The 17161-nt window shown below is 41.5% G+C and overlaps 1 protein-coding gene across 10 annotated transcripts in view; it reads left to right on the top strand.

The window, feature by feature from the left end:
• The window catches only part of RIN2 (Ras and Rab interactor 2), a 239755-nt gene extending 237051 nt beyond the window's left edge, over positions 1-2704 (top strand). For all 10 annotated transcript variants that reach the window (XM_045809820.2, XM_045809811.2, XM_045809827.2 and 7 more), the window contains one exon: positions 866-2704. In XM_045809820.2, coding sequence (XP_045665776.2) covers positions 866-1189 — 324 coding nt within the window. In that variant the 3' untranslated portion in view covers positions 1190-2704. The remainder of the gene's footprint in view (positions 1-865) is intronic.
• The last annotated feature ends 14457 nt before the right edge of the window (positions 2705-17161 follow it).

Below are 17161 nucleotides of genomic sequence, written 5' to 3' on the forward strand. Positions count from 1 at the left end.
GGGGCACCAGATTTAGAAAAGGGAAACGTATTTGTTTTCTGTCTGGGCGTTTGCAGTTTTATCTGGTCACCTCATTCCTGACGAAGTGGAAAATGAGAACCGTCCCAGAGAGCCTGGTTTGAGCGTAGGGTTCTTTATAGCTCACCAGGGCTTTGCGCGTGCGAGGAGCAGGTTTACGGTATGTCTTGATAGCAGGTGCCTGGTGCTGTTTGCAGAGCCCAGCCCAAGAATTCCCAATCATTTCGCTTCAACAACACCCTGCCCTGAATCAGCGTCATCCCCCCGGAGCCTCGGATGAGGTTGAACCACATGAAATTGCCACTCGAGGAGGTAAAAAATGGTCAAACATCCGCAGTGTCTTGTGGTCCCGTGTAACATTCTTGCCTTTGTTTAGGCGTCATTAAAAGTGTCCAAAGTGAGCCCAGTACGTGCTCTTGTGTCCTCATGTTTTAAATGTGACTTCTGGTGTGGGCTCTTCTGCTGGTTGGTTTTCTTCTCAAGCTGGGGATAAATCCAGCATTGGAACCGGTTCCCACCCTTAGCCGGAGCTTTCTTAGTCAGGCTTTCTGAGGGACGCTAAGATCAGAGCAGGCCTGCTGGCCTTCCTGCTGCTTGTATTTATTTGCAGCACATCAGGATACAGCCACTCAGTCCGTATAGTTGTCCCCTCCATTGTCCAAATTCAGAGCAGCCACTTTCCTCTCACCCGAGGCCTCGCGTCCTGACAGGTCGGTCCTGCCAGGCCAGAGCCTGGCCTGGCTCATGAGTTAGACCTCGCCCTTGCATTATCGTGCTGGCTTATTGGTCTGTCTTGTTTTCTCTTCTGATTGGTCTCCCACATCTCTTTTTTTTTTTCCACCTGCAGAATTACCTCCGAGTTGCGTTCCAGGAGGTCAACAGTGGCTGCACGGGAAAGACCCTCCTCGTGAGACCTTACGTTACCACCGAGGACGTGTGCCAGCTCTGTGCTGAGAAGTTCAAGGTGGGGGACCCTGAGGAGTACAGCCTCTTTCTCTTTGTTGACGAAACGTGGCAGCAGCTGGCAGAGGACACTTACCCTCAGAAAATCAAGGCTGAGCTGCACAGCCGGCCACAACCCCACATCTTCCACTTTGTCTACAAGCGCATCAAGAACGATCCTTATGGTGTCATTTTCCAGAATGGGGAAGAAGATCTCACCACCTCATAGAAGAGACGAGACTCCCCCGTGGCACATCCAAAGGGGGGTTAGGAACCTTGCCTTCTGGCTTCCACGTGCTTGTGCTTGAAAAGCAGTCAGTCACCTCCTCGGGGACCCCTCGGTTCAGTGACTAAGCCGTCCATGGGCTGACTTGGCCAAGGGCATCCTTATCCATGTTGCCCATGCAAGGTAGCTGAGGTTCATGAAATGATAGGATGCTCCTTCAAAGATGGAAGAATTGCATTCGATAGTTTAGTTGTCCCGAGATTGTTTGCTACCAACGCCCCGGCCAGGTTCTAGGTCGGCTCACATGTACGTGTATGTCCTGAATAAACATTTAGGGTGCGAGCTCTTCTCTTCAGTTCAACAGCAGGTGTTTGCCAAGCCTGTCCGATGCAGTGCATCAGGTATGTCTCAGTTCTGTGGATGGCTCTATCCTTCTTTCCTTCCTTCTTCCTTCTTTTCTTTCTGTTCTCTCTCTCTTTTTTTTTTTTTTTACAAAGAGCCTTTGTGTTTTTATATATTTCATAGAAATTTTTATAGCAGTTGCAGGTAAACTGTCAGGATTGGTTTTTAAAATATTTTTGTAACTTTAAAATATTCTATAATTATGCATGTGATTTTAACATTTAATATTCAAAAAGAAATCTCTTGCTGGATTTGAGAGTATTGCATTTTTAAAATGTCTCTCTTCTGTAACTGGATGTTTTGTGGGGAAAGACTGCTGGATTTCTTAAAGCAATGTGTTACTGACACTGGCCACAGAATGCCTTTGGAAATCTGATGTACTGTTACCTTGTTCGCGCTCAGTGGTATTGTGCTCTTTCGTGTTTTAACCAAGTGATGCTGAGGATCAGGAGAGAAATGAATGTAGAGAGAGGCTGAGAGAGAAAAACAGACTCTAACAGGGGACTAAGGATGTAGTCTGCTGGTTCAGACTCCTTGAAGGAAGTGGTAAAAGGAAATGGAAGGATCCACTTACGCTGAAAATACTGTAAATATGCATTGAGATTTGGCAAAATCTATCCAACGTTATTTGCTTTTGGAAACAATTTTGAAAACCCCAGGAGGAGGGGGAGAAAAATAAGGATAACACTTGCCCCACCTTTTCCACATAAATCAAAACTAACAGCATCAGATTATTTGGGGGCAGAAACCACGTGTGTATAATGTGACTTCCATTGAGTGAAGTAAGATGCTGTTTGGAAAAGAGTTCGCGATGCCACCCAAAAGCCAATCTGTGTTATAAGAATGTATGATGAAGTTAACTTCATGTTTTATGAGACCTGTTTGGGGGTGCACAGAGTATGAGGGTCCTGTTTCAACGTGACACAGGGAGTCACAAGAACATGTTATTGTACTGTGTAAAGATGCATTGTCATCTAATTTGGTGGGCTTTGTACTTTGTACCTTTGTTTTAGCTTTTGCTGTACATCTAGAACCCTCAGCACATACTGTGTTGTACTTCCTTTTGTAAATGATTTTTTAAATGGAATTTTGCACATAATACATTGTAATACTGTATGATAAGCATGTGTGAAGATTTTTGAAATACTGAGTTGTCCTTTTTTCTCCTTCAAGAAGCAGAGGATAATTACGCACCACCCAGTGTTATGCAAATCTGAAATGCACACCAGGGTTTGTGGTTCGATAAGAGGAAGTGGAAAAGTTTGCATTTTTGCAGGAGCCCAAAAATCCAGGAGGATAAGGAAAAGAATAGTGTTCCAATCTGAAAGGATTTCCGGTGTTATCTATGACAGTTCGTGGCTTAGTTGGACCTAGAGAAAAATCGCTGTTAATCAGAAGGGCCCCACAGACCACCCCCCACCATTCTTATGTGATCTCTGAAGTGTCCTGTCCAAGAATTGAGTGCTCTTTCAAAGTTCAACAGGGCAGGCGCTCCTTTTTGCCGCCATTTTCCTATGCTTGGAACTATCCTGGCAGATAGCCAGTGCTTGATAAGTCCTTGTTGACTGAACGAACTTTTCTAACCCCTCAGTAGGATGGATACTTAAAGATCAGAGCAACAGCTGAATGAACTGCCTGCTTTTTATATTTACAATGAATTAAAAATGGGGACAGTTGAATCCACATTGCTGTCCTCCCCACCCTCCAAATTCAGGTCATTTTTGTCCTCGTCCTTAGAAATCAGTGCACAGCAATTTAAAGCAAACCCCAACGTCTGAATGGGAGGCAGCCTTCAGGGAGATGAGAGAGAGATCAAATTAGGACAGATTCGTGTGAGCAGAAGAAAACATCACAAGACAGCCCCTGGTTTTGTCATTGGGCAATGCTTCCCTGCTAAAATTACAACATAACATGTGTCTTGATTTTTTTCCCCCACACAGACATTTCTCACTTCTCAAATTGCCAGGAAACAGATTTTGGTGAAGTTTGGAAGAAATAAGAGGAGAGTAAAAATACACATGATGGGTGGAGGGAGAAGAGAATGTATTTCCAAATCTAAAATTATGTGATAAAAGTTGAACGCTAGCCAGAAGGAAAGATTTTTTTTTAATTTTTAAATTTTTTTATATTGTGGGCACTGTCAAAGATTCCCCCCTCAGGGACGCAGAATAGAAATAGAAACTTAATAAAGTAGTTCAGTATTATGTGGAAGTTACAACTTTAGGTCTATTGGAAAACAAAAGGCAGGAAACCCAACCATGAATGTGTTCATTCATAAATGTGACTTCGCTTCCATTGGGCAGCTCCTACCTTCATCTGGAAGAGACTAGAAATGAAAGCATGCTAGTTATTAACAGCACTGCCTGGTTACTCCCCAAAAGTCAGAGAGAAATGGCATAATACATGGGGCACACGTTTCTTAATCACCTGGCTGTATCTGATAGTAAAATCCTAAAAATCATCATTTTCCAGACCATGTTAATGATGGTGAATTTGAACCCAAACGTGTTGTTGGTTATTTAGTTCACCCAAACCAAATTGGAAATGTGAAAAATGTATATAACGTTGCAGATTAATGAGCAGACGGTAAGAACAAAAGGAGGAGGAGACTATCTGGTATTTGTGTCAGAGAACAGGTTTTTATTTGAGAAAGTTCTATTTTTCTCCAATATCAAAGGATGGGTGGCAGATGGCACCAGCTTTTCCCACGTGAACACCGACTTTGCCAGAAGAATAGTCACGGGAAGTTTTAAAAGTACTCAGAAAGATCTGGTGGAGGTTTAATAGAGTGGTACCCACAGTCTGCCCTCAAACCCCCAACCCAGCGGGAAAATCTCCATTTTTTATTGAACCCAGGCAGTTGGGGATTGGGGGCAGCTTCTCATCTCGATTGGAAGATACTCTCCCACCATGGAAGATGCCTGAATTCTGAGACACTCCACACAACAGACATTTATAATTGCATTACAGAAATTAATCGGTATTTTCCTTGACCAAATACGGCCCTCCTGTCTCTCACTGCCAGTCTGGAGGGGAAGGGGGCCCAGAGCCCACAAACCAGGGTGGTCCAGGCTGTGACTGACCTCTGCGCAGGGCTGCGGTTTTCCTCTGGAGTATGCGGTGGAGATGAGGAGCAGCTGCCCCTCTGTGAGCAGCCCTCGGTCTCCCGCAGGAAGTGTCACCTCCCAGGAGTGAAGACAATTGCCCCCATTTAGCTCTGTTCCTCCCCTTTCCTCCCATTTCTCCCCCATGGTTCCAGAGGGTGGGTTTCTCTCCTCCAGTAGACTACAGTGAGGGCCATCCCAAGACTCTTTGCCAACCAGGGGCTCTGGCTGGGCACGTCCTTTTCCCTCTTCTTGCCAGAGCCTCAGAGTGTGACCCAGGCCCCGCTGCAAATGTCATCCACCCACCCTGTCTGGCACCAGGACTTGGGGTCCACTGGTCCTATTGGAATCAGGTTCTCAGCTTCAGCTGCTTTTTTCAAAACACCTGAGGGCCTTTAAAACTCTTAATGCCTTGGCTACCCAGACCAGCAGAATCTCTGCAAGTGGGGCCCAGGCAGCCGTTCTTACTAGAACTTTCAAGGTGACTGTACCGTGAAGTCAGGCCTGAGAAACACCAGTTTAGATCAAGATGCAGGTCTGAAGATACACCTGGGAGAGGTAAGCCCTTGTCTATGGCCACGAACTCCTAATCGAGTGGAGGCTCTCGATCTTATTCGGTTGTCAGTAGACCATGAAATAGGTACTTCTAGTATGGTGTCATCTACAGAAATACGAAGCAAGCCACACAGGTAATTGTAAATTTTCTAGTAGCCACATTTAAAAAAAGGAAAAAGAGAGCACGGGGCTCAGTCGGTTAAGTATCTGCCTTCGGGTCAGGTCATGATCTCAGGGTCCTGGGATCGAGCCCTGCATTGGGCTCTCTGCTCAGGGGGGAGCCTGCTTCTCCCTCTCCCTCTGTCTGCCACTTTGCCTACTTGTGCTCTCTCTCTCTCTCTGTCAAATCAATAAAATCTTAAAAAAAAAAAAAAGGAAAAAGAAATAGGTAAAATTAATAGTAATATATTACCAGGCTCCTAATAATTTATTTTAATAAGAAGGTAGTAATATATTTTATTTAACTCATGATATCCCAAAGATCATACTTCGACAATTAATTTAAATATTAAAGATGCATTTTCTTTTTACACTGCCTTCAAAATCTTGCGTATGTTTGACAGTCATTCCACAGCTCGTTTCACACCAGCCAATTTCGAATGCTCAAAAGCCACACGTGGCTAGTGGCTACCATGTTGGATAGTGCAGTTCTAGCATATTAATGAGGAAGAGTTTGAAAAGCTAAAAAATATGAGTGTATGTGTATATAAAATTTAAAAAGCATCCACCGCTTACCTCCATTAGAAAACACACGTGCATGCTATCAAACACATACTTCTTACTGGCTGAGGTCATCACAGCATCTTGGCTCCTCCAAGTGCCACCTACCAGCAAGAATTCATCCGTGCCATGTCAGAACAGTGCCTGGCACCCTGCGTGCATATTAAATATTAGTTGCTATTATCATGATGTGATCGACATCTTCGAAATATTTCCACTACTGTTTTTTGTACTTACCCCCTTTGGTTATTACCTGCTGGTAAGTTTCTGGTGGAATAGAAGAAGGGCAGTAAGCAGGTCTCAAAAGCTTAAGCAAAATATATTGGGGTGAGATACCTAGCATTTAAGGGAAAAAAATAAAGCAAATGCCATCCTTTAACTCTGTTGGTGCTGATGAGAGTGGCGATGGTGATGGCGGCGTGTGTGTGTGCACGTGTGTGTGCGCGTGTGTGAGAATTGGGAATATTTTCTCAGTATTCCCTACTGACTGAGAGTATCAACAGGGCCCATAGCCAGTGGGGATTTTTGCCAAGAAGGGCGAAGGCGAGGAAGGGAGGTTGCAAAGACAAAGTCTGTCCACTTCCCAGTCTGAGTGAGATGCCGAGAGGAAAACATCTCTGCCCCCACGGAGTCCACAGCAGCCCTTCCCAGAAAGGAATTATTACCTCAGTAGAAGTGTAACTCTGGTCAGTGATTATTTTGACAGCTTTTCCACTCTTTGTTTTATTTATTATTTTCACTTGTTTATTTAGATATTTATATCTAAATTAGGATTACACCTAATAGCATATGCTTTAGCATGTGAAGCTCTTTATCTCTGATGACCATCATTCCCATCTCTTGCCCATTCTACAAATCATGAGAAAATGGACTCACTTTATCAGATTGTACTTCCAGTTCATTTTCTCTTCCTCACTTGCTTTCACCTTTGCAGTCAACAGACATGCATCTACTCTGAACAGAAAGGACGAAAACCTGCAAAGAACAATAAACTGACAAAGACGCTTTAGCCAATCAAAAGTGAATATATGTGGACTGGCTAGGACATTGGAAGGCTTGGGTTTTTACCAGCCCAATACTTGGCAAATTGCAAAATCTCATTACACAGATAGTTTAACATTTTGCTGCAAAATATAGTCCATGGGCCAGGCATCACATCTCCCGGGCGCTGGTGTGAATCTTGGGTCCCTCCCAGACCTGCTGAAGCAGAGCCTGCATGTTAGCAAAATCCACAGATGGTGTGTGTGCACACTGTACTTTGATTGGGAAGCATTAGTTCCAGGTGTGTCTGGGGCAATGGCATTTGTGCAGCTAATATATTTAAGCAAATGTAGGCATGCTGCGGTTACCACACCAGAGGAAAGAAGGTAATGGCTGTGAGGCTTACTTATTTCTTTTTAAAGATTTATTTATTTATTTCAGAGAAAGTGCACACAGAGGGGAAGAGAGAGAGAGAGACACTCTCAAGCAGACTTCCCGATGAGTGCAAAGCCCAACTCGAGGCTCCATCACACAACCTTGAGATCACGACCTGAGCCAAAACCAAGAGTCAGACACTCAACCGACCGAGCCACCCAGGTGCCCCTGTGAGGCTCACTTTATAAAAAGGCATAGCCTCACTAAAATCACCTGCATTATTACAAAAGGTTTAAAATACAGCTGTCAGGAAGTAAATATTAACCTTAAGATTACTCGTTGTGCTCTTGCTTTTGTAGGAAGAGAGCTTAAGGGTCTGGGGAAAAAACAAAAATGAGATGGGTTGATGAAGTCAGATTTACTAGTTTTGCTGTTTTTGCTGGGTATTGTCTTCTTTTACCTCTGACTGTGTGAGGGCAAACAGAAACTTGGCAAGTTCTCTCTGGGCCAGCTGCTGGCACATGCATGTGGGCATGTGTGTGGGCATGCACGTGTGTGTGCAGGGACATCATCATGTAGTCCAGAGAATTTGGTCACACTGTCTGCACGTGATGAGGAAGTTCACGAGTTTTTTAATTCTCCAAAAGGACGGCCATACTGCTTTTAAAGGCATTTCATCCCCTCAGGATGCATTCATTAAGAAGGACATTTTACACATCAATCTTGAAAAACATGGAAGATATATTTAGTTGAATGTATTTGGTGACCAAGGAGTGAATTGTTCAAAATGTCTTTGGAAGAGTGAGTTCCTTTGGCCTCACCAACCAACGATTGCAAAAGGAAAGGGTCAGAAGACTTGGAGGTGAAATGTTTGAGACCTTCCATATCCTTCGGATTCTTCTGATCTTCATTTCTCCAGGGCCATCATTCCCAACAATACTGAGCCCTCCTGCACTTTTCTCCATGAAGTTGGTTCACTCACATGATTTTGCCCTGGCTTTTCTGTGGGAAAGGGAGGGATTGTTTTTAAAAAATAAACACAGGGGTGCCTGGGTGGCGCAGTCATTAAAGCGTCTGCCTTCAGCTCAGGGCGTGATCCCGGCGATCCCGGGATTGAGTCCCACATCGGGCTCCTCTGCTGGGAGCCTGCTTCTTCCTCTCCCACTTCCCCTGCTTGTGTTCCCTCTCTCGCTGGCTGTCTCTGTCAAATAAATAAATAAAAACTTTAAAAAAAATGTTTAAAAATAAATAAATAAATAAATAAAAAATAAACACAACTCACAGTTTACAATGTCAAGTATTCACTGGTACATAACAAAGCAGCTCCCCACAACCCGTTTCTGATGCCTCCTCCCCTAAACAACTTCTCCAGCTGTGTCTTCCTTTCTTGGGCTCCATATTTCTAAAAGCACGGAGATGTGGATGTATATTGATTTATTTTCCAATATCAGACATTAATTACTCAGTCCCTATTATGGAAGGTGAGGATTTAATCTCCTTATACCATATTCTCTCCTTACCGCATATATATATACACGTGCACATTTTCTTCTCTATCTTCCCCAAATAATTACAAAACACTTTGGATATATTATTGTTTTTTATTATTATCACAATGTAAACATCGTTAAGAGCTAGCCTACAATGCATTTGTATTTCTTTTCTGTACAAGTTTTTGTTTTTCTTGGAGTTGTTTCCTTTTTCTCCCTCTGGCTTGCTTACTTTTCATGTACCTACCACTAACTCCTCCTTAAACTTCTACTCCAGAGCTTAGAAATTCCTTGCAATATGACCTAAGAATTTGGAACAATCCATTATTTGCTTGCTTATTTATTTATTTATTTATTTATTTATTTATTTATTTATTGCATGGAGCTATCTTCCTAGAGCTGAGCTCCTGTTCTAATATGGACCAGTCGGTCTCCAGGACTCAATAGAGCTGTCATCCTGGGAATTCTCCTTACCGTTCTATGGAGGAGTTAAACATCTTATTTTCTATATCTGGATCCCTTATTTTGTCTTTTCTCTTTCTTCCCTCACTTTTTTGTTTTTTGAAGCACACTATTCAGGAGAATTGGAGGTGAAATATTTGAGACCTTACATATTCTTCTGATTCTTCTGTCCTTACTAGTGCTTGATCATTTGGCCAGGTAGAGAATTCTACGGTAGAAATTGTCTCTCAGAGTTTTTAAGGTTGGAAATCATTTTCCTTCATTTGACTTCTGGTTTTCAGAAATGCTGTTGATAAGTCTGATACCATTTGATTTCTAATCCTTGCTTCTGTCAAGATATACCTTGTGTGTACCTTACACAGTTGTCATAATGACCTCCAAAGAATCGTATCTCACTTTATAACATTGGATAACCTCCTTCCACTTTGACTATGGGCCCAGGCATATGACCTACTTTAATCGAAAGCAGAATAGCAAATATGAAGCAAGTAAATGTTTGAAAAGTGCATTGGGCCCTCTCTTGCTCCTGAGAACCCTCTCATCACCCTTGTGAACAAATCCAGACTAGTTTCCTAGAAGACAAGAGATTGTGGGGAGAGCAGTCCCCCCATTCCAGGAAGTTCCAGACATGTGAGCAAGGCAGTCTTAAGCCATGCACCCAGTTCAGACCAGACGAATTACCCAACCAACCCACAAATTGTTTTAAGTCACAAGTTTGGGTGGTATGATAACTAGCAAAAGGGAACTAATACACCTCCCTTCCTTTTTTTAAATTTAAATTCAAGTTAGTTAACATATAGTGTAGTATTGGTTTCAGGAGTACAGTTTAGTGCTTCGTCACTTACATATAACACCCAGTGCTCATCTCAGCAAGTGCACTCCTGATGCTCATCACCCATTTAGCCCATCCCCCACCTAGCTCCCCTCAAGCAAGCCTTAGTCTGTCCTCTATATTTAAGAGTTTCTTATGGTTTGCCTCCCTCTCTATTTTTAACTTATTTTATTTTTCCTTCCCTTCCCCTATGTTCATCTGTTTTTTTCTTAAATTCCACATGTGAGTGAAATCATATTTGTTTTTCTCTGAATGACTTATTTTGCTCAGCATAATACCCTCTAGTTTCATCCACATTGTTGCAAATGGCAAAATTTCATTCTTTTTTATGGCTGGGTAATACTCCATTGTGTGTGTGTGTGTGTGTGTGTGTGTGTGTGTGTGTGTATACCATATATATACCACATCCTCTTTATCCATTCATCAGCTGATGGGCAGTTGGGCTCTTTCCATAATTTGGCTATTATTGTTGCTATAAACATTGGTGTGCATTTGCCCCTCTTATCTTATTTTTTTAAAGATTTTATTTATTTATTTGACAGAGAGAAAAAGAGGTAACAAGCACTGGGGAGTGGAAGAGGGAGAAGCAGGATCCCTGCTGAGCAGGCAGCCCAATGCAGGGCTCAATCCCAAGACCCTGGGATCATGACCTGAGCCAAAGGCATATGCTTAACTGACTGAGCACCCAGGCACCCCTCATTTTCCCCTTTTAATCAGCATTTTTGTATCCTTTGTATAAATACCTGTTAGTGCAATTGCTGGGTTGTAGGATAGTTCTATTTTTAACTTTTTGAGGAAACTCCATACTGTTTTCTAGAGTAGCTGCACCACTTTTCCTTCCCACCAACAGTGTGAGAGGGTTCTCTTTTCTCTGCATCCTCACCAACATCTGTTGTTTCCTGAATTGTTCATTTTAACCATTCTGACAGGTGTGATGTGGTATCTTGTTGTGGTTTTGATTTGTATTTCCCTGATGATGAGTGATGCTGAGCATCTTTTCATGTGTCTGTTGGCTATCTGGATGTCTTTGGAGAAATGTCTATTCATGTCTTTTGCCCATTTCTTAACTGAATTATTTGTTTTTTGAGTGTTGAGTTTGGTAAGTTTTTTATAGGCTTTGGATACTACCCTTTATCTGATATGTCATTTGCAAACATCTTCTCCCATTCTATTGGTTGCCTTTTAGTTTTGTTGATTGTTTCCTTCACTGTGCAAAAGCTTTTTATCTTGGGGTGCCTCAGTTGGTTGGGCATCCATCTCTTGATTTCAGCTCAGGTCATGATCTCGGGGTCATGGAATCCAGCCCCACATTGGGCTCCATGCTGGGCATGGAGCCTACTTGGGGTTCTCTCTCTCCCTCTCTCTCTGCTCCTCCCTCTCACCCCCCCCAATTTGCATGCATGCTTTCTCTTTCTCTTGAAAAAAAAAAAGAAGCTTTTTATCCTGATGAAGTACCAATAGTTCATTTTTGCTTTTGTTTCCCTTGCCCCTAGAGATGTGTCTAGCAAGAGGTTGCTGTGGCCACAAGGAGGTTGCTGCCTGCTTTCTCCTCTAGGATTTTGATGGTTTCCTGTCTTACATTTAGGTATCTCACCCATTTTGAACTTCGTTTTGTGTATGGTGTAAGAAAGTGATCCAGTTTCATTCTTCTGCATGTCGCTGTCCAGTTTTCAAACACCATTTGTTGAAGAAACTTTTTTCCATCAGGTATTCTTTCCTGCTTTGTGGAAGATTAGTTGACCATACAGTTGTGGGTCCATCTCTGGGTTCTCTATTCTGTTCCATTGGTCTATGTGTCTGTTTTTGTGCCAGTACCATACTGTCTTGATGATTATAGCTTTGTAATATAGCTCGAAGTCTGGGATTATGATGCCTCCTACTTTGCTTTTCTTTTTCAACATTACTTTGCCTATTCGTGGTCTTTTCTGGTTCCATAACAATTTTAGAATTGTTTGTTCCAGCTCTGTGAAAAATGCTGGTGTCATTTTGATAGGGATTGCATTGAATGTGTAGATTGCTTTGGGTAGTATAGAAATTTTAATAATATTTGTACTTCCAACCAAGAGTATGGAATGTTTTTCGATTTCTTTGTGTCATCAATTTCTTTCATAAGTGTTTTATAGTTTTCAGAGTACAGATCTTTTGGTTAGGTTTATTCCTCAGTACTTATGGTTTTTGGTGCAATTGTAAATGGGATTGATTCCTTGATCTCTCTTTCTTCTGCTTTGTTATCGGTAATACATCTTGCTTCCATTTTCTAGAATCTTTTTAGAAACTTTTAGAATCTTCTTCTTATCCCGACTATTTGGAAATGTCAGTGATGTGCTTTGATGTGGATTTTTTTTCATCAATTGTATTGGAGAATCCGTGGTCTCTTTCACTCTGGAGACTCATATTTCTAAATTTTGAGGACATTTCTTATATTGTTAGAATTATCGTTTCTTCTCTCCGTTTTCTTTTTCTTCTGGAATTCCTGTTATTTGAATATTGGACCTACTAGATTGAGGGGTTTTTTTTGTGGGGTTTTTTGGGGTTTTTGTTTTGTTTTGTTTTGTTTTGTTTTGTTTTTTAGCTTTAATCCCTGCTTTCTGTCTCTTTGTTTTTATTTCTTATACTCTTGGGGGCATTGCTTCGATTTCTAATCTTTTTAAATACAATAACATATTTGCAATTTCCAATTTTTTTTGTTTCTGAATGTAATTTTTATAACATTTTGTTCTTTCTTTCCATGGCTACAGTATCTTCTTACCTCTCTGTGGATATTACAGTAAGACCTCCTTTAGTGTTTGTTTTTCTGTTTATGACATTCTATTTTTGTTTGATTGTTTTGATCTCTGTCTTTTGGGTTAGAGTCTCTACTCAAATGCTCAATGACTTTTAACTATTCATAACTAAATGTAAAGCACCACAAAACTTGTTGGAAATCGTGTATATTGGGCAGAGTTTGTGAATTGGTGTCCCTTCTCTTAGAATGGCTACGTGGCACTCTGCTCATTTTGTCAGAGGGCTGAAAAAGTGTAAATATCTGTGGGGCTTTCCTCTTGGGTCAGGCAGTTTCCGTACAAAAAAATTCTCTGTCATCCTACTGGGGGTGGCAGGGTGGGGTTCAGTCTAGCTGCCAGCATTCTGGGAGCAAAGCAGGTAAAGGGTTTACAGGGGTTCATCATTCAGGATGCTAGCTTTTACTTAATCCCCATTGTTGGTAGTGTGTCTTAACCTCGCCCTTCATGCTTGTGCTTTGAACTCAAGGACATGGCTTATTGTGTCTCTCCAAGGAGTAAGGGTCTCATCTTCTCCCTTTCTGGTACTTGGCTTGTCTAATTCCCCGAGCCTCTTCCAGAATTAATTGCCTTGCCTCTTGGCTTTTCCTCCTGCAGTCACTGACCTTTTGGCTTTATTCTATCTGCTAAATGCGTTTATTAGCATCCATAATTTTGCTGCCACTTCTTGCTGTTATTGTTTCTTCCTTCATTCTTTATATTCTTATGGATTTATACATTGAAAACAATTTTTTTTAATTCTCATTTTAGTGAGGTATTGGTAGGGGGTGGATGTATGCAGTCTGTCTTGTTTCATGGAAACCTGTAGTCAGCTTTTAATATGAGTGGTGAGCACAGTTGAAAACCTGGTTAGCAGGACTGAACATAGATTATTACACTGATGGTCAGAGTCAATGTATCTATCCTGCTCAGTTATTATTTTATAAAAAAAATACATTCGTTATCTAAAGGCAGCCACCCACCCAAGCTGTTTCATTGTCAAGCACATTGCCTAGGATTTGTCAATATATATATATTTACTGTGCTCCTTGTCCTTTCCACATGATCTGAAGGGAAAGAAACGGAGCAACAACAGATGAGACACCAAGCTGTTTGCTTGTTTAAATGTGGAATTCTGCCATGGTGGATGCGAACCTGGGTCAGCACTATTTACAGAAGAGCACATGGTGTTTTGTCTCAATGAGCAGGAAAATGTTTTGTGATAAAATGTGGTAAAAGCTTGTAGTTTTTTCCAACTAAGCAGTAAAAGGAATTACACAATGTAAAATGATAAATAAAAAGTTCTATGAGTCATCTTTAATGTGGGGAAAACGTGCAGCCAGGACAGAAACAGTGTTTTTCCTGCATGTTAAAAATAAAATTGAATGCACTGAAACTGAAATCAATAATAGCATGTCCCAGGAGCTCAAAAGACCGTGAGACTTTATGGGTTCAATGTAGTTCATGCTTTTTACTGAAATGCTGGGGACAATAATGTAAAAACTGATGATTTTATTCTTTTAAAGTCATGTTTATTGAGGAATAACTTACAGTAAAAATCACTTTCTTTAGTGTATATTCTATGAATTTTGACAGAAACAGTAATGATCAGTCGCATAAAACTCTCCCATAATTCCCTTCTGCTCCCCTCACCCCAGTCCCTGGCAACCACCGATCTGTTTTCTGTTCTTATAATTCTGCCTTTTCCAGAATGTCACATAAATGGAATTATACCATACACAGAATTTTGACTCTGGCTTCAACATTTGTATACAGGTTTTTTATGTGAACATAAGTTTTCATTTCGCTGGGATAAACGCCTGGGAGTGCAATTGCTGGGTTAAATGGTAGTTGCATATTTAGGTTTTAAAGAAACCACCAAACTGTTTTCCAGAGAGGCTGCACTACTTCACATTCTCACTGGCTATATGGGAGCGATCCAGCTTTGATTTTTTTTTTTATTTCAGTGTTTAAACTGCTGAAATTCACGAGGAGATACACTCCAGAGATTCACTAGGTTTAAAATGTATGCACTGTTAAGAACGTTCTACTTCCGGAAGTGTTATGATGAATGACACTCCAACATAAACTAAGTCACCCACAAAAAGGAAAACAAAAATCATGCTGGCCTACTCTTTCTCCCCAGAAAACTTTAAACACCAGAAAACAATGGAGTAATGACGTTTACAAAGTCTTCAGCTTTAAAGGAAACCTTTAAGTACCCGTATTGCTATGGTGCTCAGCAATCTCTTTGGTTTTAATTCAGTGTTAAAGGACCAAAAAAGAAAAGAAAAAAAAAAGATGACTAAGTGTTCTGTCGGGGATACCCTTCCAGGTTAGCTCTATATGCTGCAGAACACTGATAGTAAAGAAATTGGTTTCTTGTCCACAGCAATAGAAATGCATCATACATGTCCAGATGATGCAATAGATTACTGCTCTGAGGAGAACAACCAGTTTCACATTTATTTGGTACATACATTTCAGCATTCCTGATTGCCTTGTGCACTTCAGTTTTTTAAAAAAATATTTATTAGAGAGAGCTCCAGTGCACGTGTGGGGGAGGGCAGAGAGAGACAGAGTCCAAGCAGACTCCCCACTGCACACGGAACCCAGTTCCAGGACGCTGAGATCATTACCTGAGCCAAAACCAAGAGTAAGTCCCTTAACCGACTGAGCCACCCAGGCGCCCTGGCTTGTGCACTTTAAGTTCTCCCTTGAAGTGGTCGTAACAACTTACTGGTTCTTTCATTAATTAATCAATTACAGTCTTGGTCATGTGCTCATTTTATATGAAAATCACAATTTTACCTTTTCTAAAAATTATCCTTTAACATTCATTCAAAGTGGCACCTTAGTTTTGCTGATAGGACAATGCCTCTAAATTGTCTCCCTGTTTAAACACCTGGCAGGCAGAAGCTGAGCTCATGAGGTCATATTCTGCCCTCCAGGTGCATTTCTAGGATGGGTTTGCATGCTCCAGGGACTTTATTACCTGTGTGTTTACACTCACCTATATTGTTGAGGGTGGTGTTTTTTTGTTTTTTTTTTAAGGTTTTGTTTATTTGACAGAGAGAGAGAGCGAGCAAGAGAGCGCAAGCATGACTGGGGGAGTAGCAGGCAGAGGGAGAAGCAGGGAGCCCAATGCAGGGCTCGATCTCAGGATCTTGGGATTGTGACCTGAGCTGAAGACAGAGCTTAACGACTGAGCCACCCAGGTGCCCCTATTGTTGAGGTTTTCGGAAACAATGCCAATTAACTTAGACCTTGGGAGATCCTTCTTATAGGCCTACCTATTTCTTCAGCCATCTGCTCTCTCCTTCCATGCCTGGCCTACATCTCTGGGCAGGGGGCTGCTGAAGATCCCTGTGGAGCAACTGGGGTTCCCCTGGCAGTTAGATGTGAGGGCCTTGGAATTTAGACATCTTCTTGAGCACTTATGTGGGCTGGTTTGACCTCTGCAATGTGTCCCTCAAGACCACTTCAGTAACTGCTTAGCAAAGGAGTGAGGGGAAAGCTGCAAAAGCAGGCAAGACATTTCTTAGCTTCTGGACCTATGCTGTCCAGAGCCACTACCTATGGGGCTATTGAGTGCTAGAAATGTGACTTATGCGACTGAAGAATGGAATTTTTAACTTCATTTAATTTTAACTAATTTAAGTTTAAATGTGAAAACCAACGTTCTGTTCAGTTATTTGAAAATTCAGTATGATTGGAACCATTTGAGTATGCAAATCTACCTTTTAACTATACATTTTATGTATGCATTTGATGAAATCTAAATACAGAACAGGTATTTCTTTTTTTTTTTTAAAGATTTTATTTATTTATTTGACAGAGATAGAGACAGCCAGCGAGAGAGTGAACACAAGTAGGGGGAGTGGGAGAGGAAGAAGCAGGCTCAGAGTGGAGGAGCCTGATGTGGGGCTCGATCCCATAACGCCGGGATCATGCCCTGAGCCGAAGGCAGACGCTTAACTGCTGTGCCACCCAGGCGCCCCAGAACAGGTATTTCTGATGACAAATCACCTCCTGGATTGAAATATGCTGCAAATGCAAAATACACACCAGATTTCAAAGACTTAGTCCAAAACAAAAAAAAGTAAAACATTCCGTTAGTATTTTTTTAAATTAATTACAAGTAAAATAAGAATATTTTTGATATATGGGGTAAAATGACATATACTGTTACAATTCATCTCACCTTTCTCTTTATGTTTATAAAAGTGATCGTAGATTTGAGATCACATACTGGGCTGGCATCACTGGGAAAGGCAGCTCTGGACCATGAATTC

The sequence above is a fragment of the Ursus americanus genome, chromosome 22 (assembly GCF_024610735.1).
Source record: "Ursus americanus isolate L20-20 chromosome 22, mUrsAme1.1.p, whole genome shotgun sequence".
NCBI classification, from domain to species: domain Eukaryota; kingdom Metazoa; phylum Chordata; class Mammalia; order Carnivora; family Ursidae; genus Ursus; species Ursus americanus.